This window comes from Triturus cristatus, chromosome 4_2 (assembly GCF_964204655.1).
Source record: "Triturus cristatus chromosome 4_2, aTriCri1.1, whole genome shotgun sequence".
Lineage (NCBI taxonomy): Eukaryota > Metazoa > Chordata > Amphibia > Caudata > Salamandridae > Triturus > Triturus cristatus.
The window spans coordinates 323,624,890-323,639,725 of record NC_140586.1 but is presented as its reverse complement, the minus strand read 5'-3'; the positions used below and the strand labels follow the sequence as shown (position 1 = coordinate 323,639,725).

General features: G+C 43.3%; 1 protein-coding gene across 1 annotated transcript in view; it reads left to right on the top strand.

Annotated features, from left to right (window-relative positions):
- HMCN1 (hemicentin 1) overlaps positions 1–14,836 on the top strand; it is a 1,072,905-nt gene that overhangs the window by 421,018 nt on the left and 637,051 nt on the right. Inside the window, exon 19 of the mRNA XM_085601687.1 lies at positions 7,136–7,280. Within this exon, the coding sequence (XP_085457813.1) occupies positions 7,136–7,280 (145 nt within the window). The remainder of the gene's footprint in view (positions 1–7,135; positions 7,281–14,836) is intronic.

Genomic DNA, 14,836 nt, shown 5'->3' with positions numbered 1-14,836 from the left:
AAGGGTTAGTGGAATACAAGCACTCACTATACAGGAAACTTTTCTCCAGATGCATCACAACAAGGTTGTACTCCGCACCAACCCTAAATTTCTACCCAAAGTCATTTCTCCATTCCATCTAAACCAGTCGGTAGAATTACCAGTCTTTTTCTCGCAACCCCAAACAGTTGCGGAAAGGGCTTTACACACACTGGATGTTAAAAGGGCTTTACTTTACTACATCCAGAGGACACAACCTTTCAGAAAAACAACTATTTGTCTCCTTCTCCCCACCACACAAAGGCAACCCTATTTCTAAATCAGGGATAGCTAGGTGGATTGTAAAATGCATACAGATTTGCTACCACAAAGCAAAACGAACACTATTGGTTCCCCCTAAAGCCCACTCTACAAGGAAGATAGGGGCTTCTATGGCTTTCCTAGGGAACATACCACTAGATGACATCTGCAAGGCAGCGACATGGTCAACACCGCACACCTTCACAAAACATTACTGTGTAGATGTGCAAACCAAGCAACAAGCTAGTGTGGGCCAAGCTGTACTAAAAACACTGTTTCAAACAACTGCAACGGATGCCCGTGGTCGCCGCTAGGGTTGGGTACTGCTATATAATCTATGCACAGTGTATAATCTGCAGCTCATATGCCTCGAACGGAATATGCTACTTACCAGTATGCATCTGTTCTTGGCATGTAGAGCTGCAGATCTATACACGCCCACCCGCCTCCCCGGCTACCTGTATCCGTTCCAGTCTTATCTTATTTAGATACAATACACATGGGTTTCTTTACTGTTACTACTACGCTCCATCTTTCCCTGCTGGCGAAAAACAATCTGAGGATGGAGCCGAAGCCCATGCGCAATACTAACCAGAGGAGGAGTCACCGAACTCGTGACTTCCAAAGACTTTCCAAGAGGAAAAACAAACTGCAAACATCCGTGCCCAACACCAGATGGCGATCTATGCACAGTGTACAGATCTGCAGCTCTACATGCCAAGAACAGATGCATACTGGTAAGTAGCATATTCCTTCCCAGGGTGCAGTGCCTGGACTGCGTTAGGCGTCACCAGAGGGCGCCAGGGCCCCATATAATCGTCACACGCCTCAAGCAGCGCGGGACGTGCGCGGGCGCACCCGGGCTAAGCCCGGGCCAAGGGCGGGCCCAACCGCGCCCGTTAGAGGCTGACTGAGGCTGGGTTGGGTCACCCCCCTAACGTTTGAAGGGGATTTAGGTGGTGTTTGACAAAGCCTGTTCTTCATTGTTTAGACCTGTCTTATTATTTTTTTATTGTCTTTATTTGCTTGGTTAGTTACTTCCTTGTTAGTTAGTTTGCACTCCTTCTGTTTGTATCCAGTAGAGGGTAGCTAGTAACTGTGAACATGAGGGCCACTAAAAAGGCCGTTCAGCCTTCAGGGGGAGGGGTGGCGGGTACTCTTGATCATTTTATACTTAGAGCAACATCAGTGTTGGAAAAAGAGATTGCCATTACTGAGCGAAGGTTATCTTTGGATCCTCAGTTGAATAAAAGATCTTCTCTAGGTTCCCTAGCTGCTTCTCGCTCACCAGCCCATGCCCTGTCACCCGCTATGCATACAGAGGTCAATGTCCCTCAGGATACTTACTCCCAAAACACAAGTATATTATCAGAGGTTATTTCTAGCCCTCCCCTCCCTGTGCAGACAGCGCCCCGTAGCAAAAATAGAGTAGTCTCTGGCTGTAAGGCTAAGCCCTCCGATGCTCTTCCCGATCCTGTTGTGAAAAGGAAGAGGGGTGCTGATCCTCTGAGACCCTCCACCAAAGCCCCGAGGTCTAATTCTCAAGCCACAGACGTGAGTCTCACTCTGGGTAATAGACAGGACACCACATTATTCGCTGACCTTAACTCTCCATCCATCAGAGATTCTAGTCCCCGTGGCGGTAAAGACATGTGGCGTAGACTTGAGAACCTTTTGTCCACTTTATTATCCCCGATTACATATAGGTTGAATACAATTGAGGAAAATTTAATCCAGCTATCTATGATAGCCAACCTGGGAAACAAGGAGGTCCATGGCACAGACAATAATCAGCACACCTTTGAGCTCCCCATAAATCCTCCTAATGTTAGATGTGATAGTAACTCTCCACCTTCGATTATAACAGACACTTTAACATCGCCTACAAGGGACTCAGGTTCTAGGGGGGAGGATATTGTGAGAACATCAATTCCTAACATCAGGCCATCTTCGACCATCGGGAACTTAGATACCCTGGCTGACACACCTGGCGAATTTGCCCAAACCTCTTTGCATTCCCACAAGGAGTCTAAATTGACCGCTGTTAATACTTGCAATGGTCACTCCTATTCACACAGTACCGACCCAATTAGATCCTGCCAAACAAGGGTAGGAGCCCCTCCACAAGCCTATACGGCCGGCGACAGGGGCTTGCTTAAACCATGGTCGAACAGTGCATCCCTTCATCTTCTACCAGCTGCAGCCCCTTTGGTTGTCATTCTGAGCAACGTCTCTCAGAGTCAGTGTAGAAACCCTGAAACCACCGGGCAACTACTTTGTAAAACTAGACACTGGCTTAACACAAATCTAAAGGGAGCAGGATTTTGGGATGAAAATATTCTTGACCACATGATCATGGCTCGACGCACTGGGTGGGTGGGACCCCTTAAGAAGGAAATGAAGGGTGACTGTGTAATAGTCAATTTTGACAACACACAGTCTCCCAGAGTGATACTGGAGTTTTTGGGTGGATTCAGAAGGTCAAAGGATAACTCCATCGTGGTGTTGCCGCTAGGGTTCTTTTATAGGCAAGTCCCCCCAACCCTCTATACTGAGAATCTTCCACCGGGATATGCCCCATCGAGAGGAAGTCTGAGACCTGTTACTAGATCAACAGAGGTCCCAGTACGCAATATGTTTGCTCCTCTATCGGACTTAGACGCCTGCGACTGACCATCACCACGCACAATGGCCGCTTTGGATCCCTCTGAGGACCTTGATACAGGCCCTAGGCTACAGCGTGTCCTCTCTGATGCCCCTTTATTCGAACATGGCCCCCCATTAGCAAGAGCCCTTTTTTCTCCTTCTGTAGCGGCACCACAGGCCCCCACTGGGATTATTATCAGTGGGAGTCTCTCCATGATGTCATGGAATGTCGCTGGTCTCTCCTCCAAACTTCCTTCGATAGAATGGTCGAATTTGGTAGACAGTCGCGACTTCATTGTGTTTCAGGAGACCTGGTCATTATCTATTATCCATCGACCGGGTTACCTGGCGTGTGGGAAAGTGGCTACCACTAAAGGGAAAGGCCGACCCAGTGGCGGACTTCTAATTTGGGTCAGGCAACATTCTTCGTGTCACATTAAGGAAATATCTTCGGATAACAATGACATTTTGGCTCTAAAAGTTAAGTGGGACGGTGAACTAGCATTCACCTTAATTAATATCTATTCGAGAGGTCTTGCGGGGGGGAGATCTTCTCCAACTATTCAGTCTTTGGACACCCTCATTGATGGGTTTGAAAGCCCCAAATCGCTGGTAATCGCAGGTGATTTTAATTGCACCTTCGAGCCATTAGGGACCGAAGATGGCAAACTTTGCCTTGACGAGGACAGTAATTGGGGTGTTCCATCGCTGTCCCTTGCTCCTATTATAAAGTGGACTGAGGCGGCCCTTCAATTAAAAAGCTTTTCCTTGGGGTGGGGCTTGAGAGCCGCAAATGGGAGAACACCATCAGACACCAACGGTAGTAATACTTTTTCCAATGGGAAGAGTGGCAGCAGGATTGATTATGTCTTTGTCAGCTTGGACTAATGGCCCATCGTGCTGGACATGGCAGTGACCCATAGACCAGAAAGTGATCACGATCCCCCTATCCATGCAACTAATAACTAAGCTTCCAGTGTGTACTGGCCCCCCTAGGACAATGATGGGGGGTGACATCAAGGTATCAAATGACCTCCGACGATTGAAGTGGGACAACGTATCTGACAATCTAAGTACTCAAAATCGGCTCCGAAAATCTTTAGAGGACACTCTCCTGACACTTTCAGTTTTTAATCATTTAGAAGATCCTCCTCTATGTTTAAAAGGAGAGCACGAGGCTCTCTTTGATAGTCTGAAATCTTTGCTCACCATTAAAGGGAAAGAAAAAAAATCTATCCGACCCAAATCAGCTAAATGGTATGACAAAGATTGCTCTGCAGCTTTGAAGTTGCTTTCCTCCGCAATTAAAACGAATGATCAGGCTATTAAAACAGCCAGGGCATAATATAAAAGGGTGCTTCTGAAGGCTAAAGAGAGCTTTGATAAGGAAAGATGGGAGGATCTAACTAAAGCTTCAGAAGAGAAGAACTGGCAGAGATTTTGGTATTTAATTAAATGGGGAAGTTGGGTGTCAGAGCCTATTCCCCATAACAATGTCCCTCCAGACAAATGGGTTTCCCACTTTCAAGCCCAGTTCACTTGCCCCTTATCCTCTGTGTCTGATTTTTATGACATCGATACCACGGAGGTATTAACCTTTGGTCTGGTGGAGATTGAGACAGCCATTGAAGCAGCACCGGCAGGCCGGGCGCCCGGCCTGGACTGTATCCCCACGGACCTTTTTAAATTTGATTAAAAAAACTGGGCCACTTATATTCTTTTCTTGGTAAACACCCTGGCCAGGGGTGCTCCCCTGCCTGTCTCCTGGCTCGGTGCAGAATTTATACCTATTTTTAAAAAGGGAGACCGTTCTAGCCCCTCCAACTATAGACCCATCAGCTTAATCGATTCTCTTCAAAAAATCGTGGCTCGGATTATTTTACTTAGGATCAATGAATGGATTGATGAGTCTCAGGCCTTATCTATATACCAAGCTGGGTTTCGGGCCCATGTTAGTACAATTGACCAGGTTTTTAGATTTTCAATGATTTATTGGAAAACGGTTATTTTGATGGGGGGCACCTTGTTTGCAGCTTTTGTTGATTTGAAATCTTCTTTTGATTTAGTCCCCCGTAGAAAGCTGTGGGACTCTCTTAAGGAGGCTGGTATGCCTCTGGCACTTTTGTCGTTTATTGTTAGACTTCACACTTTAAACTTTGCACAGGTCAGATGGGGACAACAGGGTGAGCTTACTGATAAATTTCCCGTCAATAGGGGTGTTAGGCAAGGGTGTGTCCTAGCACCGACCCTGTTTTCTCTGTTTATTAACAGGGTTATCTCTTATTTTGCAAACCATCCAACCGACGCTCCCTCACTGGATGGCTCTAAGGTCCCACTACTTATGTTTGCAGACGATACGCTTATTCTGTCCAAAACACAATCCGGTCTGCAGAGGGCCCTAGACAGATTTCTGGTCTTTTGTAACGACCATGATCTGGCCATCAATGTTGACAAGACTAAATATATGGTGATGCACAAAAGTAAAAATATTAAGAGCAATCGTGTCAATGAATAATATTCCCTTGGAACAAACAGACACGTTTACTTACCTGGGGATCACCATGAGCCGTAGGCTGACTTGGAAGCCCCAAATAGATCTACTTGTTCTTAAACACAATCAACCAGCTGGTGCCCTACTGAAAGAACATAAAGCCTCACACACTAAACCGGTGGGGCCCGCTATTGCTCTGTTTAAAGGGAAAATAAGAGCGTCAGTTATCTATGGGGCTGAGATATGGGGTTATGACAATCTTTCTCATCTAGTCAAAGCCCAAAATAAGTTTCTGCGCTCATTGACTAGTCTTCCTCAGTCAACACCTATCCATCCCCTACTGTTAGATCTTGGCTGTAGGGCGTTGGATGAAGATGCTGGGTTTAGACCCCTCTCCTATTGGAGAAGATTGTGGTCAACTCCCGAACTACTTACATATGCTAATGCAATCTGGTATATCAAAGATCTAGACAAGCTTAGGAGTATAGCCTGGCTCCAATATGTTAAAAGTGGTTTGCATGATATGGGTCTGGACCACCTTTGGTCTGATCCGAGGAGTAACCAATTCCCTAAAAAAATGGACTTCAAAGCCCTATACTGGGCTATATCCCTGTCTGGTCTCTTTATGGATCATAAGTATATAAGCAGCTTTGAACCATAATGGAATTTTATTTCCAGACCTGATGATCGCAAGTTATATCATCAATTTAGAGTGGGGTCTTTACCTCTTAATTCCTTTACAAGCAAATGGAAGGTTGGACATGATAGGTTTTGCCCTACATGCTTAACACAGGATGAATCAATAGCACATGTTCTATTTGCGTGCCCTGCTTTTGCCTACCCCAGGTATAAATGGCTTAAGCCTATTTGTTCAAATCTAGGAACTGGATCTCATCAGACAGCACTGCGTATTCTTAGAACTAATACGCGAGAGGACATAGCCATTGCGATGGCTAAATTTTTGAGCTGGTCATGGGCTATACGTAGATCTACTGTGAAGCGGGCTGTTACTTCAGTACTCCCTATTTTAGATACCTAGTTTTTTTTTTATTAAGTTTTTATTTTGTTTCCTCTCATCTGTTTTATGAAGCATGAAAAAGATCGCTATGTTGATTTAATCATATTTTAACAGCTGTATTAGTATTTGAACTTCTTAAAATCCTTTTTATCTCTGATATAGTGTATCTTTCATGATGTAACAATCGAATAAAGATTTTTTATGATGATGATCAAGTAATGTTTCTTTAATGAGTTATCAACCCAGAGCAAGGCTAAATAAAATGATGGATTTAACAATTAATAGCTTAATAAACACAATTCACAAATTGGAACCTTACATATGCATTTACATTTAATGAGAGAAGCTAGAGCTTCCTTTAAGAGAAGAGCGAAGACCGACCAACTTTTCTAAGGCACCTCCCATTTAAAGACATTTAGATAAAAAAGGGTTTGAAATGACGTGACCACAGCTTTTGTATATTGTATTCATAAAGATCTTTCTTCTTTAAGTGGCAGCTGTAGAGATTTGGACTATTGGTTAAGATGGTTATTAAAACATAAAAGATCTGAGCTTGTGTCCCATATTCTGCTCTCTAAAAAAATGTTTATTCCTCGACCAACTGCTGTTTTTATGTGCGTCTTGCTTTCCTAATCTATCAAAACTTTGGTTGCTTGGAAGCAGCGCTATATTAAAATCTTAAAATGTACATTCTCCTACAGCTGGTGTCTAATCCATACATTAGCATCCGCAGTGATGGCAGTCTTCACCTGGAAGGAGTTCGTCTGCAGGACGGCGGAGAGTATATCTGCATGGCCAGTAATGTGGCAGGCAGCCGTAACCGGACCACCACTGTCAACGTGTACGGTAAGTAGCATGTGCCCATGGGCCCTCCAACTCAGAGTTAAACCTTCACCAGCTGTGTATGTGCTGACTTGTGATCCACCTAAATCTAGGTGGCACCAACTAATCAGTCCCTAAATGCTCTTTAAATCACTCTTGCCCTTCGAGCAAAAGCTTTATTGTTTAGAAACTGTTTGGAAATGCAGCCAGAACGTGGAAGCAGGTGCAGACGTGTGATCCACATAAAAATGAACACAGGTACAGTTCCAGTGTTACAGGAAGTACCTTACTATTCTTTCTAATCTTGTTGTTTACATACTTTATGATTAGATTCGTAAACTAGAATCTGTGACATCTTTACAAACTCTGGATGCACACAACTGCACACTTCAAGGTAAAGATCAATCTGGAGTTGCCATGCTTGAAGATGTAAACAACTCTTTCATAATTCTGCGGACGTGCTCTATAATTATACATTTACTTCCATCAGACACATTGTAGACTCCCCATGCCGGAAATTAGGTATCAATTGTTATAAATGGATTAAACATTGTCAAAAGGATTTGTTAAATGCATGAATTACTCGAAAAGTCATATTATAATTGCCAACATTATATTCCTAAAAGATGTAACTCTCAGCAAAGAAGAGCACCATGGTGCAACAAAAAAATAAAGTGAATTATAGTTACAAAGCAAAACCTATTATCTCCTTGGCATTTCCCCACTTGAGCTCCACTAATCATAACTCACACCCTACTCTGCACTTCTCATGACCTCATACATGGGGACCGATTATGATGTCGGTTGGAGTTGCTTCTGACCGACATCATCGAGGAATCGCAGAATTATGATGCGACCGCACATGCTGTATTCATATACTTTCATTTCCCTATGGGAGCTTGTGCTGCGGCTGTAAACCGCCCATAGCACAAGCTCCCATAGAGAAATGGAAGATTGTCTTCGTTCCTGTACCGCGTGGCAGGCACCTAAAGGTACCTGCCACGCGATGCAGGAATCAACAGGGGAGCACCATAGGTGCCCCCTCGACCCCAACCAGAGGTTGCAAAAAGAAGGTGGCCCTGATACGGGCCTCCAAACTCACTTTCCAACAGGCTTTCCATGTCGGAAAGGCCGGCATGGAAAGCCTGTGGGAAACCGAGCATCGTAATCCCAATGGCTGAAACGCCATCCATTGGGATTAGGGTCTGGTCTCTTACTGGCCGATGGGCTGCTTGGGCCCATCAGAATCCACCTGGAATAACCGCCCGGTTTCAATTCCGACCGCTTACATTGTTATTAGGTGGTAAAAATTGAAACCGATGATGTCGGTCGGAAAGCCTCCAATCGACATCGTAATTGGCCCCTTGATGTCAAACATGGACATCTCAAATGACATCATCGTTCACCAGTGGAATACCTGATGGCACATCAAATGACATTATTAATGACATCAATGATGAGGATACATATGGCCTTACCAGACATCATCAGTGACATTATTGCCATGAACTATTGTGATATCACAAATTGGCTCCGCGTTCATATCTATGTGTACAAATCAAACCATTTTTTGAAGACTCAAGTTACAAGTTTCTAGTTTCTCACAATACCCACTACAACATGTGGAAACTATTTGTCTGAGTTAATTTATGGAGGAATTGAAAATCCTCCAATATTGGGCTGAAATATTAAATATGTAAATCCATACAACCTGCTTTCTCTATAATGAATGAAATTCAACTGACACATTCTCCTCCATATTTTAAGTTATTCACTCAATGGAAAATTCTCAGGTGGCTACACACTCTAAGTCAGGTCTTAGTTGTTGGCAAACACACAGATGGTCTGGAATGATAGTGGACATTATTTGACCATTGGCCCAGACCTAGCCATCAAAACTCTTTATTTGCTAAGACAATAAACTTCAAGAATGGCTTGAACTGATTAGGCACATCTGAACATCAATTAGGCATGATCCTAAGCCAACTTGGCACTTAAGGTCATAAGTAGCTCGTGGCAGGGGTGCAAATAATGGTTCAAATAGTGGACCATAGCTATTGAATTTCAGAGGGTTTATGTTTTGCTCTGAAAACATAAACTGTCCATTACTTTCTTTTAACTGTGGATTTTCAGTGCATTTCTGAGTATTTGTTTAAAATATAAATAAACATTAGCAGCTGGATGTCACTGTTTATGCATCCAGAACCAGCTTCACATGGCCTTTGGTGTTAGGGCAAAGGGCATGCCCATGCCTACCTAAGGGTCTTAGTGGTTGAATGGACCCAACTGCTTGTGCATCCACCTCACGCTGTGCACGGCCATGGGAAGTGGGCTTTAGGCACAGGATCTCGCTTGCAACCGTTAGACTCAAGGCCTGGCCACAGACCAAACAATTTGTGCATGCAGTTCCGACTGTGAGCTGCACTGGCCCTGTGGGTTTGAAAGCACTTGTATCGTAGAGTTTGGAGGCAGGGCATGGGTGGTGATCAGACCAAACACTCTTCGGTCCAAATGCCCTGTCTCCTTGTGAACAGCCTTCAACCATCAGTGCAGTTTGCTTGGTTGCAGGATCTCACCTGCAACCAGGCCCTTGTTCGGTACCAATGCCACCGAAACTGCTGTGTATGGCCTGTTGCCAAATGCAAAGGGCTTTGGGCACAGGGCATGGCTTGTGGCAAGGCATTGTCATTGCCCCTGTGCCATAGAGCCCTTTGCAACAATAGTTTCAACATTTTACAAAAACGAGGGTCTGCAAGCCTGATGTGGATCTACAAATCATACAGCACAACTTGTTTTTTTTGTAGGTGGGGGGCAAGGTATTCTTCTCTGACGCTTTTATAAGGACACATCCTGTAAAGGCTGCCACAAAAAAGATTTTAAGTTTTATTAACCATTCAGATTGCTCGAGTCCATGGAACCCCTCATGGTCCTAAGATTCTACCAACAATATTTTGCCTCTTTTCCCTAGAGTAATTCCTTAGAACTGCCCTGTGTCTATTTCCCTTTCGCCTCTACTCCTGTAGGTAGCCCTACTACTCTGCCCATTGTCTGCTACTACAATCTCTCATCTCATCTAAAATATGTGATCATTTGAAGAATTAATTGGGTTTTCATTTTCAGGTGGCAAAATATAAAGTGCTATGTTCTGCAAATGGTCACCTTGGCACGGTGTTTGCCGTAGGAAACCTTGAGAGACTTATCAATGCCATACTTCCAAATGCAGAACATGGTAGTGACTTCACTGACTGATACGCATTCACCCCTAACATACCATGATATCACCCCTGTCCCGGGTGAATGTTCTGCATTGCTGGTTCCATTGTGCATTTTAATATCATCTCTAAACATTATGCTAGGACTATTTGGCAAGACAGGAGACAAGTCTGCTTGGAGAGGAGAGTCTCGGTGCCAGGTTCAACTTCTGTATCACTCAGCCTTCCAAATCAAAATCCCACTGTAGCTGCGAGTAAAAATAACTCTGGAGCCTATTCAATTTCTAACAAAATACATGTTCAGTTAGCCAGTTGTTTTGCAATGTCAATATTTTAAGATGTAGGATTTCTGTTTGGGAACACATTGGGTAAAGTCCAAGGCAGAAGCCCTCTTGGTGGAACTTTGAACCATGTACCCGGTGATCTGCACTCTTAAAGTATGTGTACATTGGAATCAGATTCCAAAACTGGAACATTCATGTTCCTACAGAAATTGTCTTTTTCGACTTAAATCTAAGACTAATAGCTTTTGCAGATCAACTTAAATCATTCAACAGATGCTCAAGTGGGAGTTTAATCGGCGCCAGCAGCCAAGTGCTGTGTCAGCATAATTAATGAAAAGGAACATGGAATAGATGGCAAAAATATTCTAATATAAATTATGACTCAAGCCTATTAAACCGTATTGTTTGAAACCTTGCCTAAAGAGTCATGTTCCCTGGCTGGTCGTGAAACCACAGGTTGTGCATGAATGTTTGTTTGAGGTCAACAAGTGTTTTTTCTCTGTCGCGAGCATGTCTCTCATGAGAATGAGTTAACTGACACAGCTGAAAAAAAGGATAAGGAAGCCCATTGCAAAGCGAGAAGGGACCTGGACTCCTTATTCAGTGTGCACAGTGCAACAGATAAGAACTATATTGAAAAGTCAGCCACATAGAACCAGGGGCATATTTCCAAGCCCCTAACTCCACTGGAGCGTCACTTTTTCTAATGCTCCGGTGGCGTTGCTCTCAACCCCATATTGACAAGGTGGCATTAAGCCACTTAACGTAGCTTAATGCCACCTTGTAAATAGGCACCTTTCTGCAGCAGTCCGCTGCGGCAAAGGGGTGGGCAATGGGCGTACCGCCCCAACACCCATTACTTTCTGACGGTGCCCCATATTTACAAGGATGGTGCAGTACCAAAAACTAAGACCAGGGAATACCTGGTCTTGGGATGGCGATACGAGGAGAAATCATTAATTTCTTCTCATATTTTGCATTCTGCAGCACACATAGAATGAGCAAATCACCATTAAAGATTGTTTATGTGCATGAACATGGCTCTTCCTGCACATAAACAATCACCCCTGCAGCGCAGGCACCCTTGCAACATGGCGCAAGAGTGCCTATGCTGGCGCCAGGCAACTTTTGTAGCGCCAAGGCTAGGAGAAATGCAGGGGTGCACCGTATTTTTGTAAATACGGCGCATCCCTGCATTTAAAAAAAGTCGAAGTGCTGCGTAAGCAATTTTGAAGTAACACCACTCTATTTTATTGTAAATATCCCCACTAGTGTCTCTCTATTATGGCTGACAGGAAACAGCAAGGTCGACTTTTGAGCTGGTGGCGCTCAGTGCGACAGTCTTTCTATTATTTGTCCCCCCACATGACCTCCTTCTTCATGAATTCCCTAACTACCACTCTCCAACAGTGCACCTCACCTCTCCATAGCCTCTCTCTGACATTCAGTTTTACTTTCTTATAGCGCTACTCATAATTCACTCAGTCATTCCACTGATCCTCATGGTACATGTTTTTTGCAGCAGGCACATTAACCCTCTGTGCTGCTGAGTCAAAACTTCCACTAGACAAAATACCAATCGATAAGCGCTAGGAACATTAATCAGTAGAGTTATCTTGACTTTTTTATTGTTGCCTAAAAACTGCTGGACCCACACAGTTCACAAGCTTTTACTTATAGCGCTACTCATAATTCACTCAGTCATTCCACTGATCCTCATGGTACATGTTTTTTGCAGCAGGCACATTAACCCTCTGTGCTGCTGAGTCAAAACTTCCACTAGACAAAATACCAATCGATAAGCGCTAGGAACATTAATCAGTAGAGTTATCTTGACTTTTTTATTGTTGCCTAAAAACTGCTGGACCCACACAGTTCACAAGCTTTTACACTAATAGATATTTTTAAACCCAATGACCCCAACCAAAGTCAGCGCCAGGTGCGGCTGCACCGGTCACACCGCCCTAAAGCTGGCCCTGGGAGGAATTTGAACAGTGTGAAAAATTGCTCAATGAAAAAAAGAAAAGTGATGCCTGGAATTCTTGAATTATTCACAGTGATTGGTAATTACACTGGCCAAATTCCATTCCACCATTTTTAAGTGCCCAAAGTATGATGGGTGTGCCCACTTATGGGTCTTATTCTCACTGTGCCACAGGAGTCATGCTAGATGTAACTGATATGACTTGAGTAGGCTGAAGCTGGTCGGACATTCTGAGATATTTCCTTGTTGTCATGTGGGTCAGAGCAGTACCCTATTAACAGGTGGATCTGGGAGTCTCTGCATGTGAGTAAAACTGAAGAAGGGACATTTCCATCATCACAGCCAGTGCACCTTGGAAAACATTGAAAAATAGTAGTGAATTGCCCTTTGTCCGAGGGACCCCATAGCTTATCTACTTTGAGGAATAGAAGAAGGACCAGGTGCAAACATTCGAAAATGAGTGAAGCTACCCCAAGGCTATGCTGGTCACTCCTGGACATTCACAAAGGCAGTTCAGCAATACAGGGTGGTGTAACACCTCATATCTTGAATAAAGATTCAGGACAACTGTGGCAGCTCAGAACCTCAATTCAAGAGAAGACAGAAGTATCTCTTGCTGCTCTAACGTATATTGGTGCCTCCTGGCTGGAAGTCCGGAAGTAGGTTGCAAGTTTTCTTTCCTGTTGACCCTTCAGAGAAGGCAGCACATGTTGCTTTCTATCAACTGGGAAAATGATCATGATACCACAGTTAGAAATATAGTCACCACTAACTTCATACCTCTAAAAGAGCTTATCTAATGTGTACTTTGATAACAGCTGTATGTACCATTGTGAAAGAGGGTTATGCCACATTGAAATAAACAACAAACTGATAGAAGGAATTCTTGAATTCATCTCAGCCATTGGTAGTTACTCGGGGTTGCAGTCTATTCCATTGATTTGTTTCCCCTCTGTGCCTCTCCAGACAGATATGCAAAAGAGACGTGGTCCAGTGGGAGCATTCTAGACTGAACTGCAGCCTAGGTGGCCTTTTGTCAGGAATGGATGCAACCCCATACTGGTCGTGGCCATCTTGGGCTTCATCAGTGAAGTGCAACTTATTCCCATGACACAGCAAGAAAGGGACCTATGTCTCGGGATTCAAATCGCACCTATGATATTTCACTTAAAAAACAAATAAGTATTGGGTAGAATGCTTGAATTCATCTCAGTTACTGGCAATTACTAAGGTCCACATTCCAGTACATTATTGTTTGCACATTGTACCGCTTAAGACAGAAACAAAACATATGCTATTCATATTTAGTCCTCCTTCATTGGGAACAGCCCAAACCTAACAGCTAGCCTGTTTCCCCTAAACTGGAATACAAACAACCTTAGACTGGTTTAGTCTTTTTGGGTCTTATCAGTGAAATGCAGATTGATTGAATCATTAAATCGGAGGCATCATTGATGTTACATCAAAGCATCCCAGATTCAAATCTGAATGATGAACTACCTTTGATAAAGCAAATGGTTGCTTATTATGGTGACCTGCTCATCCAATAGAAATAGAACTGCATGAAAAAAGGAGATCTTATATCTTGTTTTGTTCATAAATTTATTGCCCTTATTTAGTAGGCCAAAGCATGTTTCCTATTTTTAATTCTTAAGTATTCGTATTTTTAAACACAACTCATGCAGCCTTTATTTCTCGGGTACTTATAATAATATTTATTTTTGAGTCTGAATATATCGCTAAAACGAAAGAATATACAAGCAGTGATGTGGAGAGCTACAACAGATGACCTTTAACCTTTATTTTTTAAAAAAAAGTATTATTTGGTATAGGATAAGATCAGGTTCTGAATGCTCAGTTCCAGCCTTGCTCCTTCTTTTCACTGTGGATTTTGTGGGTTAGTTGAATTATTCAGGAGATGAGAATCCAAGACTGTAAAAAAAAAGATTGCCATTGGTCTTCCTCAGACAATACTTTTGTAACTCTATGTAGTATTGTTTTTTTTCTATAGGCAAAGCATAGATTTCTTGTGTTTAAGATTTTCTTAACTTTCTTTAAATTGGCACTATTCAGCCGATCCTGTAATTCGAGTACACTGAG